This window comes from Thermobia domestica, chromosome 13 (assembly GCF_964235325.1).
Source record: "Thermobia domestica chromosome 13, izTheDome1.hap1.1, whole genome shotgun sequence".
Classification (NCBI taxonomy): domain Eukaryota; kingdom Metazoa; phylum Arthropoda; class Insecta; order Zygentoma; family Lepismatidae; genus Thermobia; species Thermobia domestica.
In genome coordinates, this window is record NC_137466.1 from 75476776 (window position 1) to 75496621 (window position 19846).

General features: G+C 36.3%; 1 protein-coding gene across 1 annotated transcript in view; it reads left to right on the plus strand.

Annotated features, from left to right (window-relative positions):
* Positions 1 to 1164: 1164 nt before the first annotated feature.
* Positions 1165 to 19846, plus strand: part of LOC145668253 (zinc transporter ZIP5-like) — an 83632-nt gene continuing 64950 nt past the window's right edge. Inside the window, exon 1 of the mRNA XM_081735941.1 lies at positions 1165 to 1901. Coding sequence (XP_081592067.1) covers positions 1400 to 1901 — 502 coding nt within the window. The 5' untranslated portion in view covers positions 1165 to 1399. The remainder of the gene's footprint in view (positions 1902 to 19846) is intronic.

Consider the following 19846-nt stretch of genomic DNA (forward strand, 5'->3'; position numbering starts at 1 on the left):
CCTAGATGGTTTTTATCATATCACTTTAATTTTTAATTACCAGTGTCTTGAGATAATTGACCATTCAAGTGTCCATAACGTACAAATCCTTTGTTAGTTCATCATAGGTATAAAAATAAACGTATTTATATGCAACCCGCATGACCGTGTCACTCGGCGGGTTAACATAAATGACAGGCGCTATAATGTTAACATTTACTGCAATTTGAAAGCGAAAAAGTAAAAATTATCTAAGTAACAAAGTTTATTGCGTTCCGGGGTGACCGCAGCGAAGCGGGGCGGGTTAACATAAATGACAGGCGATATAATGTTAACATTTACTGCAATCTTCTATGGTTTTTATCATATCACTTGAAAGCGAAAAAGTAAAAATTATCTAAGTAACAACGTTTATTGCGTTCCGGGGTGACCGCAGCGAAGCGGGGTGAACGCTGCTAGTATTACATAAAATGAGTAATAAGAAATAAGATCAGTAATAACTAGTAATAGAAATAATTAGTAACAGTAATAATTATAATTTAGTAGCAAACGTAAAAGTAATATTTTAAGAAGTGGATTCAGGAGATTGGAAGTTTTGGAGAGCGATGCGATTAATGTGGTTAGGGGCGGCAATTTCGCTAGGGCCCATGGGCGAAAAACATGCTGTGTGTGTGTGTATGAGTTTATGACTCGGTATAACAAATGGTTCTGCGAACTCGAAATATTTTAACAGCCGGTTCTCGCGAACCTGTGCGAACCGGCTGAATAGCACCACTGCGTACCTAAACGATTCTCCTAAGTTACGCAGAAACCGGCGCCTTAAAAATGCTCATGAAGTAACGTAGCATTCAAATTGGACTCTGTTTGTGATGTAATGGCATTTCTCCAGAAGCTGGTAGATTCAATTATCACTATCATTTATCGCGGCTCGAAACAATGAAACATCTGGTACGTCGAAATATCTCTATCTATAACTTAATCTCATCATTTCTGTTCATATCACGTTTCTCTTTTTCTCTCTTTTATGACACTGCGTACTCACTGTTGAACCAGAGCAGATATCTTTGTCAAATAGAGTCCCACACTCAGGGTCACGTGACCTTCATTAATTTGACTCCATTTACCCTTCTCTCTCTCTCTCTCTCTCTCTCTGTCAATAGAGCAACAGAGAGGCCGAACGATTTGTATGCCTTCATAGCGCTACGGTCAGTGAAAAATCCTGTTGTACTTTGAGTTTAATTTATCTTCGTATGTAAGAGATAACCTCAAAGATCCACTTTAAAGAAGAACCTAGGAAGTGTTTCTCTAGTCATTCTTCACGTTTTATTAACGACAGATTCAGGTTGCGATTGCTTCCGTCAATACATAAACTTAATTTTCTACTTGTGTTTGCTTTGTGTGAGTTATTAGTGAACGAGAAATGACCTCCGGGTTCAAGAACTCTCGTACATGGTTCCTTTTGCGCCATATGATGTTGTGCTCAGTATGTTTATCAATTTGTATCGCTCATCGTATTGATTCTTCAAAGGGAAGAATTGATGCTAAAATTGATCAGTCGCTTCCGAAAGATCATAGATTTTTCTTGCAGCAGATATTTGAAAAATATGGTCATAAGGGAGTAATGACCTTTGAAGGATTTGAACATCTGTTGGAAAATTTAGGATTAGGTCGTCTGAAATTTGAGAAAAATCATACAGTGTCTTTCCACAAGGTGAATGGAACTTTTAAAGAAGTTCATGATAAATTGGCTTTACATCAACATGATCATGGACAGAGCCAACTTGCTGAATCAACGCAGAGTGTGAGTTCTAGTTCTTCTTCAACAACAACAACGACAACAACAAGACGTACCCCAGTTCAACACAAAAAGAAAATTAGGAAGAAGGAAAAACGGGACGTAAAGAAGGTGACCGAACAGGACGGTAAGCACTCAATTTTTTTTATATTACTTCCGCGATTTTGTTTTGTGGAGTAAATATAGAATTTTCAGTTTTCTTGCTTTCTTTGTTTTTTTATTTAGCACGTTGTTCTTCTTGGCAGTGATGGTTTCATAAAATTTCTTCCCAAGGGTCTATTTAGAGGACAGAGAGTAATTGCTCATTGAGGTTGATATTTTAAGCAATAGCATAGGAATTGAGTTGATTTTGAGTTTAATGTCCCGTTTAGCAGCGAGGTTATATGAAACGTGGACCTACTGATTAACATGAAATCCGAACCACAGGAGCTCTTGCCGGGAATCGAACATGGATCACCCACATCAAACGCGCGTACACTAACCGGCAATAGTATAGAATATACTAAGGAAAATCGTGTACCTCTTCTTATGTATCAGCTCCCCTTCCCCCCCCCCAAAAAAAACTGAAATGGTACTCCTGTTTCTCCTGGGGAACTTTCAATACACGCGGAGCGAAAAAAAAATAGTATCATTAACCTACTTTCGTTACCCACATTGAGAGTGAAGGTGATATTGTTCTAGGTGGAATTTCAGTCCTGCGCACCCATTCAAATCAGATTTATTTCGCAATTAAAATATTTCAAAACGCATTGAAAGATTCTACTTTAAGAACAATTTACTTTGGATTATTCCAGTCGAATTTAACATAATGGCATTATATTTTGGGGAAATACATACAAAGCCAAAATAATTTTTACAATACAAAAACGAATAGTAAGAAAAAACTTCCAGTATCCTGTTTCTAGATCTTACATTTGCTGATATTTGTAAAGAGACACTTACAGAGTGTCCTTACGCAAGTAGAACAACAACATAATCATGATACAAGAAACAAACAAAACTTTTCTATTGTACAACACAGAACTGAATTATATTAAAAAGGGTGTAAATACGCAAGTATCATGCTTTACAATAAACTTGCCAAAGAAAGACTCAGAACTCTGTTGCTAATTATATTAAAAAAAAAAAAAAAAAAACTAGAAATATCTACTACAATACTGCTTTTGCTCGGTAGAAGAATACATGAATTGCTAACTGCATAAAAATTTTACACGATCTACAGTAAATCAGTATCATTACTTCTTTTGAGCATTAGATATATGACCAAGGATTTCTACATATACTGCAAGTAATAATCATTTACTGCGATACCATACAAAATGTAAGACATAATTATTAATCTAATGTGTGTAATTTACATTATTTATTGTTTCTTTTACTTTTGTGTTTATATACAAATGACGTGTCACTTCAAAAGCATTGCAATACAGTGCTAATGTATGAAAAACGGACGCAAATAAATACAATACAATATAATACAATGGTCACTGCTTCTTAGTGCTTGGAAAATTAAGACGTGTGGTTCGAAATATGGTAAGCAAAGATAAATATGGAATAATATATTTATTAGTTACTTGTCAAAATCTCTCTTCTTCGAATTTCATACACCAATATAATAAATAATTTAGACTGTCTTCAAGTATACTTATCCTCTCTCATTCTCATTGTTGTTGCCTGTAAATTTCTTGGAATAAATGTTTAGTATAAGGTATATACCAAACAATATTAAATTTATTACTTTAAATTAGTAATACAAGTTGATGAGTTTAAAACGATCATTCCAACGTGTCAATATCAATACACTATATATTATATGTGCTATTAATCTAGTCATTATCTTTGTATAATTAAGAAAAAAAATATTTTGGGACAAAAATGTAGACTCACAATTAAATTCTGAATACCAAAGATGACAAAGAAACTCCATATATGCATATAAAAAAATAAATGATTGATGAAATGACTAAATGTGAGGAACTAGGAAGTCCTAGATAACAAACTCATATAGTGTTTTGATGTGGAGGAATTTGCGCTCCATCTAGCGACAGTACAGCAGGGGAATGCTCTATTACTGACTCACAGCGACTAATTATCATTTTTGAAGTGTACCACTTCCTTAGAAAACTTATGTCTGCTGCCTTGTGAGATGTGGATCTACAGCTTACCGTTAGAGCTTATGACGTTTGTATCCCACGTTAAGCTGCAGGTTCATGTCTCATATAGCCTCATGCTGAAAAATAACGTCATATTTCAAACAAACCGAACAATAATTCATGATATTCATGAACAGGGGAATTGGAAAAGGAATTATATATTCTTTCTGCAAATCGCAATCAAAATTCTAAATCTAATTTCAGATTTTTTTTAGTGTTGTTTGTATGTTGATCTTTTGAGTTGAAGGTTAGTTACAAAAGAAAAGAAAAAAGTTACTGCAATATATCATAAGATTTTCTTACTTCTTGAAAGGTCAAGGTATTTGCAACACTGATAACAGAATCCCCAACTATAGACAAGCTAGCACTCTTATTTATGCATTTGTATATGAAACTAGAAGTGAAACTGTTTTACTATTTCATCGTCTATCTACCAGGAAATATGATATTATGTCAAATTACTGTATGCATTTTTCATCTTGCTATACATTATACTAATGTCTAAACACTAAAATACAAAGCTATTCTTATTATACCCTATTAAATATCATAAGGTTAATATAATTTTCAAAATCTATCTGTTAACAGACAGAAGCAAATAATTATCTTTGACTTCGTACATGTCATTTTGAAAAGGTTATCGTTTATTATCTGTGTTGGTTACATTGAAATAACTTTCATTAGTTGGAACTGGCTACTGGTATTAACCAGGATTTTGGCGCCTAGTACAATGTTTTATATGCGAGTATATAATATATATCTCTTCAGGGTCAATATTATCTAGGAAAAGGGCAATATTCCCGAGTCATAGTAAATAATTGCACTTTTAATCAATCAAGTTCAAATGTATTATTTTGTGCTCTAGTGGCAATAGGTGGTCTGGGCTTTAGAAGAAGAGTAATATGACAATTTAACATACCATAATTAAGTACCGATGCTAAAGCAGACGGTGACGATGATCATGAATGAAATATGGAATGAAGAAAGTAGAAAGAAACGGGATAACAAACCCATGCATACAATGTAAATTTCATCGAAGTTTATGCGATAAAAGTGAAGAGAAAAGTCATGTTTATAATATATAGTACAACCCCTCAAATCCGAACTAATTGGGGCTGAAGCCTGTTCGGATTTCGGGGGGTTCGGATTACCCGGGAAATAATATTATGTACTTATTTCGTCACTGAATTGGCGGTAAAACAACGACTGATGTTAGACAGGGTGGCCCAGTGGTCGAAAGGGCAGTGACCTTGACTGACGGGTGTACACTCATGTCCAAAATGATTGTCGCATATCTATAACAGTCTTCTTGTAAGAATATAATTAGATAATGATTTAGAATAAGCATTAAGTCTAAAAATGTTCAAACCTTTTTAAAAAACTAAATTTGTGTGATTAAATCTATTTTTTTTATTATTATTATTTTCCAGCTGTAGTTATTTTTTTCTCCTGAGAACGTGTTCGGATTTGCCGGGTTTTCGGATTTCCGGGGTTCGGATTTGAGGGGTTGTACTGTACTTCAAGTAAATAAACCTTAATACCACGTAAGATGGAGTGCTTTGGCTAGCCAGGTAGTTTTATAGTTGCGTAATTTGTGGGCAGCATAGTGGATCTCATCGTAGTTATGTTAGGAGCTTAATATCTCTTAAGTCAAGTAGTTCTCAAACTGTTTCATGTTACTGGGACAATACCGAAATTCGATCCCCAACAGGAATTGAACGCTTGCCCACATACACAAAAGGCACACGCATTAATTTTAGTATGTAGAACCTTGACATATTCCTATTAAATTAGTTCGCGGAAGTGTTAAAACATCTCGCTAAGGACAGAATTTAACTTAAAAATATATGAAAGCATTATTATTATTATTATTATTATTATTATTATTATTATTATTATTATTATTATTATTATTATTATTATTATTATTATTATTATTATTATTATTATTACTGGAGTAAAATTTAAGGGGAGTGATAATAAAATTTCGTTTACTAAAGCACATATTTTGGTTTGTCTCACTTCAATGAAAGTACAATATAAGAAAATAATCTACATGTTACAGAAAAGAAGTGAAAATAAAGTTTTGAACTCTTCTCTTCCAAGAAATTCACATTCCAAGGCCTATTAAACACCAAGACAAGTATTCGGCTAATGTATTATCTTGTTAAATAATACGTAAATTTATTGTTTCCAACTGGATATCCTGTAACGTGACCGTTTGATGCTCCCATTCTCAGCAAACCATACAGACTAAAAGCATTAGGCGCGATTCTCAAGGTTGAGTGCTAATGCCTTTATGAATAGTAGGGAAATGGTTCACTCCACCCAATGCTTTATCTTACTTACAAGGAACCCCTTGAGTGCGAGGTCGGAAGTGCAATCTCTAGTAAGGCTCATTTGAAAGTGTAGTGTAAACAAAAATGACAGGAAAAATATTAGCTGCTAATGACTGCTAATGAATGCATATAGAACCATATTGATGAAGCGGGTGCCATCTCATCCCCCCGATGTATTATTATGATTCTATATGCATTCTTTAAAAGTGCATACCTAGCTGAACGCCCTGAACGGTTTGTAACTCCCAAAAAGTTCGCCTTAGATCTTGATGGTGCGAACATTTGTGATCACTGTGGCCGTCATTTTTCAGTCGGTGTTCAGGGTGCAAGTTAATGGTTTGTTTTGAACATTTCGTGAATATCGACGATGTGCATTTTGTGAAATGTAATATATATATCCCATAGATGGCTGATCTCTGCACCTCCCGGACAAGCATTTTCTGTCGCCCTCGTGATGCACACGGTGAGTCATTAGCAGCTAATATTTATCCTCTCATCATTGTTTACACTACACTTTCAAATGAGCCTTACTGGAGATTGCACTTCCGACCTCTCACTCAAGGGGTTTCTTGTTAGCCTTATTTCTATATTTTACCAAACAAAAAAAAAAAAAAAAAAAAAGAAAGAAAAAAAAGAAAAGAAAAAATTTTAATATTTTTTTTCTAAATTACGTTAGTAAGGCACTGACAGGCTACAAAAAATACGCTTATAGTGCATTTTATAGAAGCTTGTTTCTAAGGGTTGTTATTTTTTTATTGCCTTGTGAAAGGTGGTGGTCTCTTTCCACTTATTAATGCAGGATTTTTGCGAAAAAGAAACAACAAAAAAATCATACAAGCAAGGAACTTTGCACTGTTGTAGTACTTGACCTCCTTGTCAACATACTAAAAGTCCCCTAAGATTGACTTTGAGCATCGGCCGCCATATTGGAAAATGGCAGCCAATTTTCAGTTTTTTGCCGATAACTCCACAATGAGCAGAGATGGCGTAAACTGTAAACAGTAATGATATGTAGAGAATGAAAAAACACACATTTTGATGTATAATACCTCCCTCTAGCTTTATTCGTTCAGGAGATATGAATTATTAAGTTTTGGGAACTTTGATATTGTGTGCAGATATTACGGTTTTACGGTGCACAATTTGAGTAAGTATGCAATCTATAGTGATCGAATTCTGCCAGAGAAACCGTACTATCTGCACAAAGTAACAAAGTTCGCATAACTTAAAACTTCATATCTCCTGAACGAATAAAGCTAGAGAGATGTATTACATCAAAATGTGTGTTTTTTTCATTCTCTACATATCATTACTCTTTATAGTTTACGCTATCTCTGCTCATTGTGGAGTTAATCGGAGAAAAACTGAAATTCGGCTGTCATTTTCCAATAGGGCAGCCGAAGCTAAAGATCAATCTTAGGGGACTTTTAGTATGTTGACAAGGAGGTCAAGTACTACAACGGTGCAAAGTTCCTTGCTAGTATGATATATATACCCCTACTTTTGACCTAAAATTCCTGCACTATTATTACGAAGAGCAAAATGCTCAAACTTGTTCGAGAACTTGATATTGTCAACAGAACGCCTAGTTATTTGCAACCAGCCAAACTTTCGGATAGATAGGGTTGTATAAGAAGCAGGCGCTCGATTACTGTTTCTAAAATAGAAAATCAATAAGCTAGAAAGAGAAAAATGTTAAAATATTCTATAGTTATCGGGTTTGCGTATCTGTACAAACGTTCAGAGGTCTAGCTAGACTGGAAGTATGTGAAATTTAAGTTAAGACTTGACTCGAATAAATAGAAAAACATGCTAATAAAAGCATTGTAAATAAAAATGAATGACGCAAAAGGACCGTGAAAATATACCACTCAAGTATCAGTAAATATTCTATTTTAAAAGACAAAAAGAGAGGTTTGGATTTAATCTTTCTGCCTCTCCGTCCACCATGCAGTTTATCTCAAAGGGAGCTACCAGTCGGTGTCCCTTCGCCTGTCTGTTTGTAATATCCCGTATTTCGAAAGAGCAAGGAAATGAAATTAATTTTTTAGTTTTACGTGCCACGATTATGCTCTTTAGGCTAAAAGAGGTGGATCATTAATAAGTGTGAATGATAGTGAAAGAATTGGTGGGATGTGAATGTGGGAAGAAACGGAAAAACCGCGAGATATCCATACATGCGATATTGTCCACCACAAGATGATTTAGTCTGGGGTCAAATCAGTTATTCCTAGTCCCAGGGGTAAGCCTTCTATCACTAAAATCACGGTCACTCGCAGCTGGTGGCAGGAGGACAATTGCACTCCCTTAGATTTTCAAAAGAGATTCGGTTCTTCGAAATACACGTTAATACATGTTAGATTTGCTTATGCACCCATTACAATATTTAATATGTTTACAGTAGTTGATAAAGTTATTCAATGTGTACCAAAAATAATTGGTTTACATGAAGGATTATGTTTACCAGGGTGTGTATATTCTTAACTTTTCTTGTGTATCGATCTTCCGCGCCCCCTTGGAAAAAATCCTGTGGGCGTTTCTGTTTCTAGCTATTGCCATCCTATTAAACTTGAAGGTTTGTTTTGGTATATTTAGCCAACTGAGCCGGCGATCAAATCATTCTTTTCAAGTTATAGCAGCCATTTTCAAATTAGCATTGTCATTTCAAGTTTTGATTAGGAGAGGGGCAAAATTCTCCATCGATAAGAGTTTCACGTTTTTATCATTTGTACATTGCCATATTATTGAGTTGATTCAGTTGGTTTTGAATTTAACGTCCCTTTCAACAGCGAGGCTATATGAGACGGGATCTACTGATTAACATGGAATCCGAACCACATGAGCTCCCGTCGGAAATCGAAGCCAGGTGTCATATTATTGATTAAAGTATAAAGAGGAGACCAAGGCTATTTGAGTACTGTAAGAGAAAATCTATTTTTTCTGAAAACTAACGCAATAGACAATTTAACTTATAACGTCAAAATATTAGTAAGTTATCATACTACAACCTATCAAAGAAATAAAGTCATACCATGAAACCGATAGTCAGGAAAATAATATTAAAGTGAAAATGGCAGAAAACGAATTTTGCAAAAAGCACGGGGGTATTTGGGTCTCTGAGGGGAATTCTTGAGTAGTTGCTATACTTTTGTTATATTTTTTAAAAAATCTAACTTTTATACTATGTTACTGAATGAAAACTAAATGGTAATAATTATTTTAGAGAAGAATATCTTATCCAAACTAGTCTTTACTCATTAGTGAGTTAAAATTTAAAATCAGCGCATTTTACCAAGTTGTGAAACAAGAGAGTTTAAAAGTTGTTAAAGAAATATTCACTTCACGAGCACTTAACACAAACAAATTGTTTTCTCCCGAAGCTCCAACACATATCTCATGAATTTCATATTTAAACAAATTTTCAATCTTATGCTTTTCTCAGAGTTGGATTGATTCAAATAAGCTCGTTATTTGCTTTTGCGAGTAATGAACCGCTACTCGCAGACGTGACGATCAAAGGTGATGAAATAGCGTGTGAAGTATATTAGAATTGTGTCTTACACACATGCAAACACTTCAATATATATATATATATATATATATATATATATATATATATATATATATATATATATATATATATGAATTCACATCTTTGGCACCTTATTTGCTGTACACATAACATTATATCAGATCAAGAAAATAGTTGTTGCAAATCACCTTGCTAAAAAAAATATTCCCACTCCTGGCAACTGTTGAATAAATTGAGAATAATAAAACCATTAACATTTACACGAACAAAAACTGAGAATTGAACAGAAGTTTATGGTGCTACACAACAAATAAGTAGTGAATGTTTTTCTCATATTGACTCATACAGCTCCTTGACTCAAATAACACCGGTCTCCCTGTATACATGTATCTCAAATTCAAGGGAGCAATGCACCCTCTGCACACTCCCATATTACGCTCCTGTTTCAAATAGTGTACCGCGATGGAACCACTGATATGCCAGTTGGAACTTAATGCTTTAAAGAAATTTACATTTTTTTTATATCTGAAAATTATAACAACAGTTATTTCCCGTTATTTGATAAGCAGGAAGTTTAGTTCTATAGATAGGCCTAATGTTTCCTTATATCGAAAATATAAAGTAACTTGATTTAGCTCTGAAAAAAAAAAATCTTGCATATGCCGCAGGACTTGAAATTACACAGCGTGGCAAATACGGGAAAAGATTGAAAAACACTGGAATAATGGATTGTTTTCCGCATCTTGGGCAAATTTTCACATATTGTATTTATCACCGTTACCTTCAACTTCTTTTGCAAATCATGAACTACTTCTCATCAAAAATTCCTTTACAGTATTTAACTAGTGAGCTATTTGTAGAAAGGGCATCGGAATTCCAGAAAACTTCTTCACAAACATTCAAACCTGTCGCCGTACTTTTATTTGTCTTCTACCAACAATATTAAAGAGATATCAGTTCTTTTGTTGTTGGTTTAAGATCATCGTTTCAATGACGCACACTCACTCAAATCTAAACGTTGACTGATAGACGAAAGCAGCAGAACTAAGTGGTCAGTCTCAGCAGTGTGATTAACTATTACAAAGCTTAAACTTTCGTTTGGTTCATGCACGAGAGTACGTGAAGATTCTCAACATAATTATACGATTTAGACGATTAGACAGCGTTGAGTGTTGCCATCCCTACAAAATAAAATTACCGGCATCTCCTCACAAGTTTGTGTTCTGAATTCAGATCTACAGGTGGACCTACACGAAATTTGAAACACGAAAAAACAAAACAAAAAAAAAACGTAAAGTACGCAAACTTACCGTACTTCAGATACGAAATTACCACGCATATTATAATAATAATAATAATAATAATAATAATAATAATAATAATAATAATAATAATAATAATAATAATAATAAAAATATAAAGGCAACCAAGAAAGTTCTCTTTTTGTGGAAGTCTGTGTTCAATTGGCCCTCACACCGAGAGTTGAATGTGAATGGAGATAAGGCGAAGGTCAGTTGTTGATGTGGGTATATCTAACATACTACCTGCTTGTGGGAGTTCAGCTACACCGTGAACTTGCGTAAGGACAGAGTGAACATGAGATCTTCACAGAGTGTCCTAAGGGCGTGTATGCTATACGAGTTCAAACTAGGATCAAACGCCGCTGGAGCGGGGCGGAAGATAAGCCAGGCCTTTGGTGAGGGTGTCGTGACTACGCAAACAGTGCAGTGGTGGTTTAACAAGTTTAGTGACGGTGATGAAACACTCGAAGACGCAGCACGTGCGGGAAGACCAACACACGTACAAAATGATTTTCAGGCAGCAATTGAGGCGAACAATGGCCAGACATGTGAGGAACGGGGACTACAATTCAGTATGAGTGGAGAAACCACTCAACAGCACCTCCATCATCTTGGGAAGCACTACAAGTTGGGTCGATGGGTCCCACATGATTTGACTCCAGGCCAGAAGGCAACGCGAGCAGACACCTGTGTTTCTTTGCTATCTTGTCTGAGGAAAGAGCCATTTCTGGGCAGGGTGTTGACATGTGATGAGAAATCGGTCCTGTACGAAGCTCCACGGCGCCGTCATCATTGGTTAGCATCCCATGAACCTAGGGATGCGCTCGAGTCGAGACAGGTCTCGAATCTCGACTCGACTCGACTCGAATTCGAGTCGAGATTCGAGTCGAGACACACTTTGTAAAATTCGAGAGTCGAGACACGAGTCGAGTCGAGACGGCTCTTAAAAATCTCGACTCGACTCGAATGTCTCGAAAATTTTTCTATAATTTTTAATATTATTTTGAAGAAAGTATTCACTCAGAAACAGCCTTGAAACCAATTCCAGCTTTTATTCCTTCAGAAAGGTACAGAACGCATAAAATTAATAATTAATCTTTAAAGATCAAGATTTAATTTTCAGCTCAATTCAGTTAATTAGAACTAATAGTTAATGTTGTTGTATTTGGTTGTACTGCAAATATAATGATAATAATAATAATTGATTATCTAGTTTGTATAAAACTATTATCCGTAGTTTAAATCTAGTTTGTATAAAACTATTGCGATAAAGTGAACTTCATAAATTCTCTGAATGAGCAGTTGATAGTCTATAGTAATTTAGCATAGTTATAATTATTGTTTTTGTTCCCATGAACGCAATAGGGTTACGTAACTTCTGGATTATTCGCTTGCCCAACTATTTTGAGGCTTTAATATGTTGCAGCATATCACGAGCTACGGATAATATATAATGAAACATTTGTTGTACATCACATATTGTGATACGAGACTATTTTACATAGTATATCTTATCTAATATAAATAAAATAAAGAGTTTGTTTGTGAGTTTGTCTGTCTGTTTGTGTGCGACCTGGGGACCAGACGAGTGGACCGAGAGTTCCCAAAATTTGGTCACGGGTACCTTGGTCCAGGCCCCAGATCAAGACGAAGCGTTTATTTTTAAATTTCGAACCAGGGGGGTCTCGGAGGGGACGTTTACTGGGACCGACCTGAGGACCAGACAAGTTGACTGAGAGTTACCAAATTTTGGTCACGGATACCTTGGTCCAGGTCCCAGTCTAAGGCAAAGCGTTTTTGTCAAAATTGTAACCAGGGGGGTCTCAGGGGCGCGTTTACCGAGACATGTAGTAAAAGTAATCCAAATTGATCGACATTAGTGTCAAATCCATAGTTTTCACGGTCGCTGAGATCAATGGTGACACTTCCATCAGCGATGACTTATAAATTCAGCTACCACTGTACGCGGGCCGGGTGTCAGCGGGTGAGGAATACCGAGACATGTATAAATAGCCCATATTGATTGATACTAGTGTCAAATTCATAGTTTTCGCGGTCGCTGAAATGAATGGTGCTACTTCCACAGGTGTTGACTTCCAAATACAGCCCCCATGCTAAGAATGGGTATATTAAGCTAGTATTACAGTAAATGGACTGCTTGGATGCCAAGAACTAGTACAGATAAGTACCTTTCACTTCTGTGAATAGGTATTTTTTTAAAGGATTTTTGTAAACACTAAATTATAAAACAATGAACTACATACAGTAGTTATGGTTTTGGTTCCCAACATAAAAGAAATATGAATTGTTCATGAGATATTGAACTTTAACTTTCACTCCTGGAAAATTTCAATTTTGGAGTTAGGCCACTTGGCATCGAAGCAGTTCACTGTAAGATAAATACATTCCGCACATTAGTAACATAGGTGTTCAGGAGCCTTCGATTTCCATCCTCTCAAATGAAAGCTGAACGATTGCTTGGTACATGCTGACTATATAGGAGAAATAGTGTATTAAGTTTTCGAGCTTTGGTGCGTATCCGTATTTACACTCTGATATAACTTTAAGTTCACACTCAAATCGAGCTAATTGTTTAATACATTTCGAAAGCTTTTGTTTATATGCAGCTCATTAAGGAAAATCTATTTCATAATCGTAACATTTATGTACTAAGAAACTATGAACGTAAAGTGGACTCGACCTAGCCTCGTGGCTGCTGTGACTCAGTGGCACAGCTTTTACCCTTGGTGTGTGAGGACTCTGATTCTGTGTGTGTGTGTGTGAACTCCGTGGCTAGTGTACGCGTCTTTGTCGTGGAAGACTCGGGTTCAATTCCCGGCGCGAGCTCATGTAGTTCGGATTCCACGTTAATCAGTAGGTCTACACTTCATATATCCTCGCTGCTGAAAGAGACGGTAAAGTCAAAATCAACTCAACAATATATATGTGTGTGTGCTTATGTGAATTTCCTCGTGGCTGTATGGTTAACACATACACCTTGATCGCGGGAGACTCTGGTTCGATTTACGGTGGAAGCTCATGAAGTTGTTACCGGTATTCCACTTTAAACTGTAGATCCATGCCTCATATAACCATACATATAATATATATGCCTTTGATACACTTATTTTCCGACTTGGAAGCCATCGAAAATTTCCGAACACAGAGTCCCGTAGACGGAAAATGAGAAACATGGCTACAGAGTAAAACTGCCATAAAAATTTAAGCTTTTTAGGCTAACTTAATCCTTATATATAATGCAACTAGCTTGGCCAAGCTATAATGAAGGAAATACTATCATTTGCAACAGTCTGAGAATAGAAAATGTTCGCCAGGTATTACTATCCTCCCCTCTCCTGCAGAATGAAAACCCTGACTAAAACTCAATATTATATATATATATATATATATATATATATATATATATATATATATATATATATATATATATATATATATATATATATATACGAGGGCAAGTCAAGAAAGACTTGGACTGATTTTTTCCCCGGCAGTTCTGTTAACGCTGGAGCTTCATAGTTTGGCATACAAGTAGGGTGGGTCTTGCTGTGCATATATATAAAATGTTGTTAAGGAATCATTGCATGTTTGGTAACCACGACTTTTTATTGCAGGTGATGTTCTGCGCCGCCTCTAGAAGTCGCCTGTAGAAGAAATGGAGTCATTACGAGATGAACAATTTGCAGCTATACGGTTCTGCTATCGCCTGGGGAAAATTGCAACAGAAACTCTAGGAATGTTGAGAGCAGCCTACAAAGATGACGCTCTGCCACGAAGTACCGTGTTCTGGTGGTTCAAAGAGTTTAAAGAGGGCCGAATGACAATCACGAAAGCTGGTGGACCAGGTGTATCAGCGTCAGCTGTTACTGAGGTGAACATTAACACGGCAGCAGTCATTGTTAGAGAAGATCGCCGCATCAGTATCGACGATCTGGCAGCCGCACTACGCATATCTCATGGCAGTGCCTTCAAAATTTTGCATGACCACCTCCACATGAGCCGAGTGTGTGCGCGATGGATTCCGCGACTCCTGACACCAGAGCAGAAGGCCGTTCGAGTGGAGACTTGCAGGGAGCTGTTGCAAAGGTTTGAGGATGGTGGAGACGCCTACCGCACCGTGCGACTTTTTTCTATTCCCTGTCCTAAAATCCAGACTGCGTGGACGCCGCTTCTCCGATAATTCCGAGGTTCTGAAGGCATCGGAGGCGGTTTTGAAGGACCTCTCAAAGAATGGCCTGCGACACGTGTTTGAGGACTGGAAGACTCGAATGAAAAAGTGCATTCAAATGGGCGGGGACTACTTTGAAAAAGGATCATGTGCCTGTTGCTGAGTAATAATAAATTGCCTAGAAAAAAAATCAATCCAAGTCTTTCTTGACTAGCCCTCGTATATATATATATATATACAGTGGCGGATCTAAGGGGGGCTATAGGGGCTATAGCCCCCCCCTTGACGCTCGGGTATACACTGGATAAAATGGATTTCAGTCCTGCTTTACACTGGATAAAACGGAAAAATATGGTTTAGCCCCTCCCTTGATCATATCCTGGATCCGCCCCTGTATATATATAACTATTTTGTGTAATGTAACAAACAGTGGCGGATAGTATTCATGTTTTCTTGCAGAGGTCCTTACGAGTGTTCGCTTCCATCTTCCTCTCCCCAAGAACTAATAAATTAAAAAATTGCGATTACTTGTTAATCTTGTAAAATTGCGATTACTTGTCAATCTTGTACAAAGGACGCAATTAAAGTCCCAGTGTAACACCCCTTCACATTTAGATTTTTGCCCTGGAAGAAAACCAGTTATTATTGTTTCTTGATTTCTCAGTCTCACCTACATAAACATACGAATAGAATTAAAGGATAGGACATGTTTAGAGTGCTTGCACGTGACATCTAACTATATTTCTCATCAAATGTGTCACAGATGAAAATGTCCGTTTGTACTGCCTCTATTTTCTGGTACACATGTTTCATTTATGTTATGTTGCTAAAATTCGTTAGGAAACAAGTACAGACTGCGCCTGTGTGCCTGACAAAACGTAAATGTACTGGATAATTATTTCTTCACTTTCTTAAAAAAAAAAAGTAACACATCTCATGTCGGCTAACAAAAGGAGGTAGCGGACCAAAGATAGCCGTTGTTTACCTAAGGTCGTTACACAGCAGGGGTTTCACTCAGTCAGAGAAAGAAAAAAAATAATTTAAAGTTTCTACATTTGTTTTGAACTGCAATATACTTCTTCCTTTTATTTTAAGAACCATTTCCTTGTCATTTGCCTGCATCAGAAAAAAATGCAAAAAAATCACTAGAATGTGCCTATTTACCCAAAGTACGTACTAGATCACTAGTTCAATAGTAAAATCACTAAATCTAGTATTATACGAAATCATAAATGTGGCATCCCTGGGTTGGAGCGAAAGTAATGGTTGAAGTAAAAACTAGTCCGTATTTCTACTGCGTTCTGTTGTTGAATTCACAGAAATGTTCAAAAATAAATTCAAGAAGTAAAACACGATCCTACAAAAGACTGTTTACTTGCTCACTGGTTTTAGTATTGTGAACTGAAACTCAAGTCGCAGTCATGTTGAATACTTCTGTTCCTTTCTAGTAGTTTCTACTTTACAACTTGAGGTAGGATGAGGGTCGAGTCAGAAGCGGTATGTATTGTTTATACTACTTACAATGTTACCCCCCCATAAAATATAAATTCACCCTTTCTCCCTTCCCTTTTTCGAATACAATGAACCGACTCTTTTGCTGAAGAAAGATGCTAAGAGAAAATTGAAACATCTGTGTCTAAACTTTCTTTGAAGCGCATTCTTTTGTATTTGTAGGGTTTTGCGAGTGTTTTCACGTCAATATGAAGAGATAGTTAGCCAAATCTTTTACCATGGACTCCTGCTGCGAACTGACCGTGAGTAAACATAAACACCCGATCTCGCTGTGCTCAATTTCTCTCGCACACGTGAAATGGGTGTTGTTGTTTCCAAAACAAATAGGAAGTTATCTTGTGCTTTTGCATTTCTGCACGCACACAGGTACCATTGCTATATTTTAATGATCAGAAGAAATATCAAAACCATCCAATATATATGATACGAAACAGCTAACAGAGGGAGGCAAAGATTATAGTATACCAAGTTTTCCGCGTGGTACCATTATGGAGAATAAATATTTGATAAAGTCACGTAGATGCGCTTAAACCTATTCCATCTGTCCTTATAATTTTTCTGGTCTCATCAATTTCTCAGGAAAATACGTACAACATATGTCCAAATTCCATATATACTATTTCTAAACTAATGAGTAAACTCATTAAGAACACCAACTGATATCAATAAACAGGAAAGAAAACAATACTTTATACTTCTATCATTTGGTACACATCTCTATGAAGCACAGCTTGTTTCTTTTCGAAATAGCTCCTTCGTGTCACAGCTGTGGTTAGTTTTGTTTTGTGTTAGGATGAAAGAGAGAAATGCAACATTTGCTTCGCGGTGAAGTTATATATATATTATTAGGATGAGCGGTGATAAGCGAGGTTTAACAAAGAGTGCCTTTCGGATGCACAATTTAACGGGTAGTTGCAGTCCGTGTTGAGAATTGAACCAAAGCTATGTAAGACATGTCAATATTGAGCTCTTTTGTGGTAAAAGTGAACTTCAGAAACACACAAAAGACTTGAAACATCAAACTAATGTAAAGCAATTGAAAAATAGCCTACCTATCGCTGCATCTTTTCTGTGGCTAGGAACATGCAGTGTGTAGCAACAAGAATCGTGTTAAGGACTTTTTTTTTTTCGAACATAACATTCCCTTCCACACCATAAAAGACAATATAATGTTTGTTAAAAGAAAGTGCACATAATATTTTTAAATTTTGTTTGTGATCCTATCATGCATAATTATAAATAATGCCTTTCATACTACGAGAATGAGTTCAACTATACGTCATGGCCCCTCTAAAGCGGGGCCGCGGTGGCTCAGTGGTAGATCGTTCACCTCTGGTGCTTGGGGACCCTGGTTCGATCCCAGCTCGCACCAAGTGAACTTTGTAGTGGACAAACACCGTGTGCATGGGTTTCCTCGGGGTTCTTCCGTTCCTCCCACTTTCTTCATTCCACGATTTCACTAATTTCTCACCCCTCTCCTTTAGCCTAACCGGCATAACCGTGGGACGTAAAACTCAAAGATTTCACTTCATTTTTTCCCTCGAAAGCGATATCTTTCAAAATTATTTATTGTTAGATATTGTAAATTTACGGTATCTATTTTAGTGGACGGGAAATTTTGCATCTAATCGGATAATTTCATGGCTTCTAACAGGAATTCGCAGTTACGAAATTTGCATCACTGTCTTTTGAAAGGATGCCTAGAAAAAATACTACTAGAAAATAACTGAAAACACAAAATGGATTTGATAGCCAAATTCACGTCATCTTGGTTCGTCATCATTTTTCTTTAAATATTTGTATTTAGTATTAGATTAGAGTTTAGTGTCCCTTTCAGCATCAAGGCTATATGAGACGTGAACTTACAAATTAACGTGGGTTCAGAACCATAGGAGTTCCCATCGGAAATCGAACCTAGGTCTCTCGCACCAAAGACGCGTACGCTAATCATATGGACAAGGGTGTTCGATATTTAGTAATGTGTACATAAAGTTGTGAAATTGCGCTTGTATAATGGAATGCAATTCCTTCTACTGACATAAACCTTCACAATACTTAGCTGGACAAAGTATCTTTAAAAAGAAAATGTCACTCTTTATGTTTCAGTTCCTGGTTCGACTGAAGGATGGAACAAATTGCAATGAGCGTTTTTGGATCCTACGTTGTGTAGTTGATTCATCATAAACTTGGTATTTGATACGGATATGAACTATTACACTTATTTGGTGTTTATTTCTAAATAAGTCCTAATACAATTTCATAAAGTTGTAATTCTTCTTTAGTTTGTATCACTTTACACAATGACAAATCCAAAAGGTGTGTTGTATCGGTGCAGTACCAGTTTTTCACGTTTTTCAAAATGTTCCAAAACCCAAAGAATAATCTTTAATTTCTGATATTTTAGTCGTCACAAATTACAATTTTATAATGTAGTCAATGTAACGTCCCGTTCAGCAGCGAGGCTATGTGAGACGTGGACCTACTGATTAACGTGGAATCCGAACCACATGAACTCCCACCGGGAATCAAGCCCAGGTTTCCCACGCCAAAGGCAAGTATACTAACCGTTAGCTACGAAGGAGCTCCACCATAATTTTAGTGGGCGATAAGAAATATCTCGCCAGTGCTTTTACAATAAATAAAATTTTATAAGTATTAAAGAATAGTGGTAAGAGATTTTATAATAGCTCTTTTATTTATGAGATATGAGTATTTAAAAAAAAAAAAAAAACAACTAAAGAATAGGTTGGCGGAACCACAAAAGACTCGTAAAATAAACTTTCTTATAAATACATACGCACCTTACTCACCTTTTATAATTGCTATGCTTACGTTCTCCATAAAAACAGAAATTCTCTTTTAATGATACTTTACACAAGATCATGAAGTGGGTTCAAATTTAATTAAAGGCAAAATACAATACAATAATCCACAAATATTGCCTCAAGTGAGTTTAAAGATTTCTAAACACTAGTGCGAAACCGGGCTCTGCCGTTGCGATCGATTTACAGGTCTTGAGACGAAAGTAAGAAGGGACTTACGCACA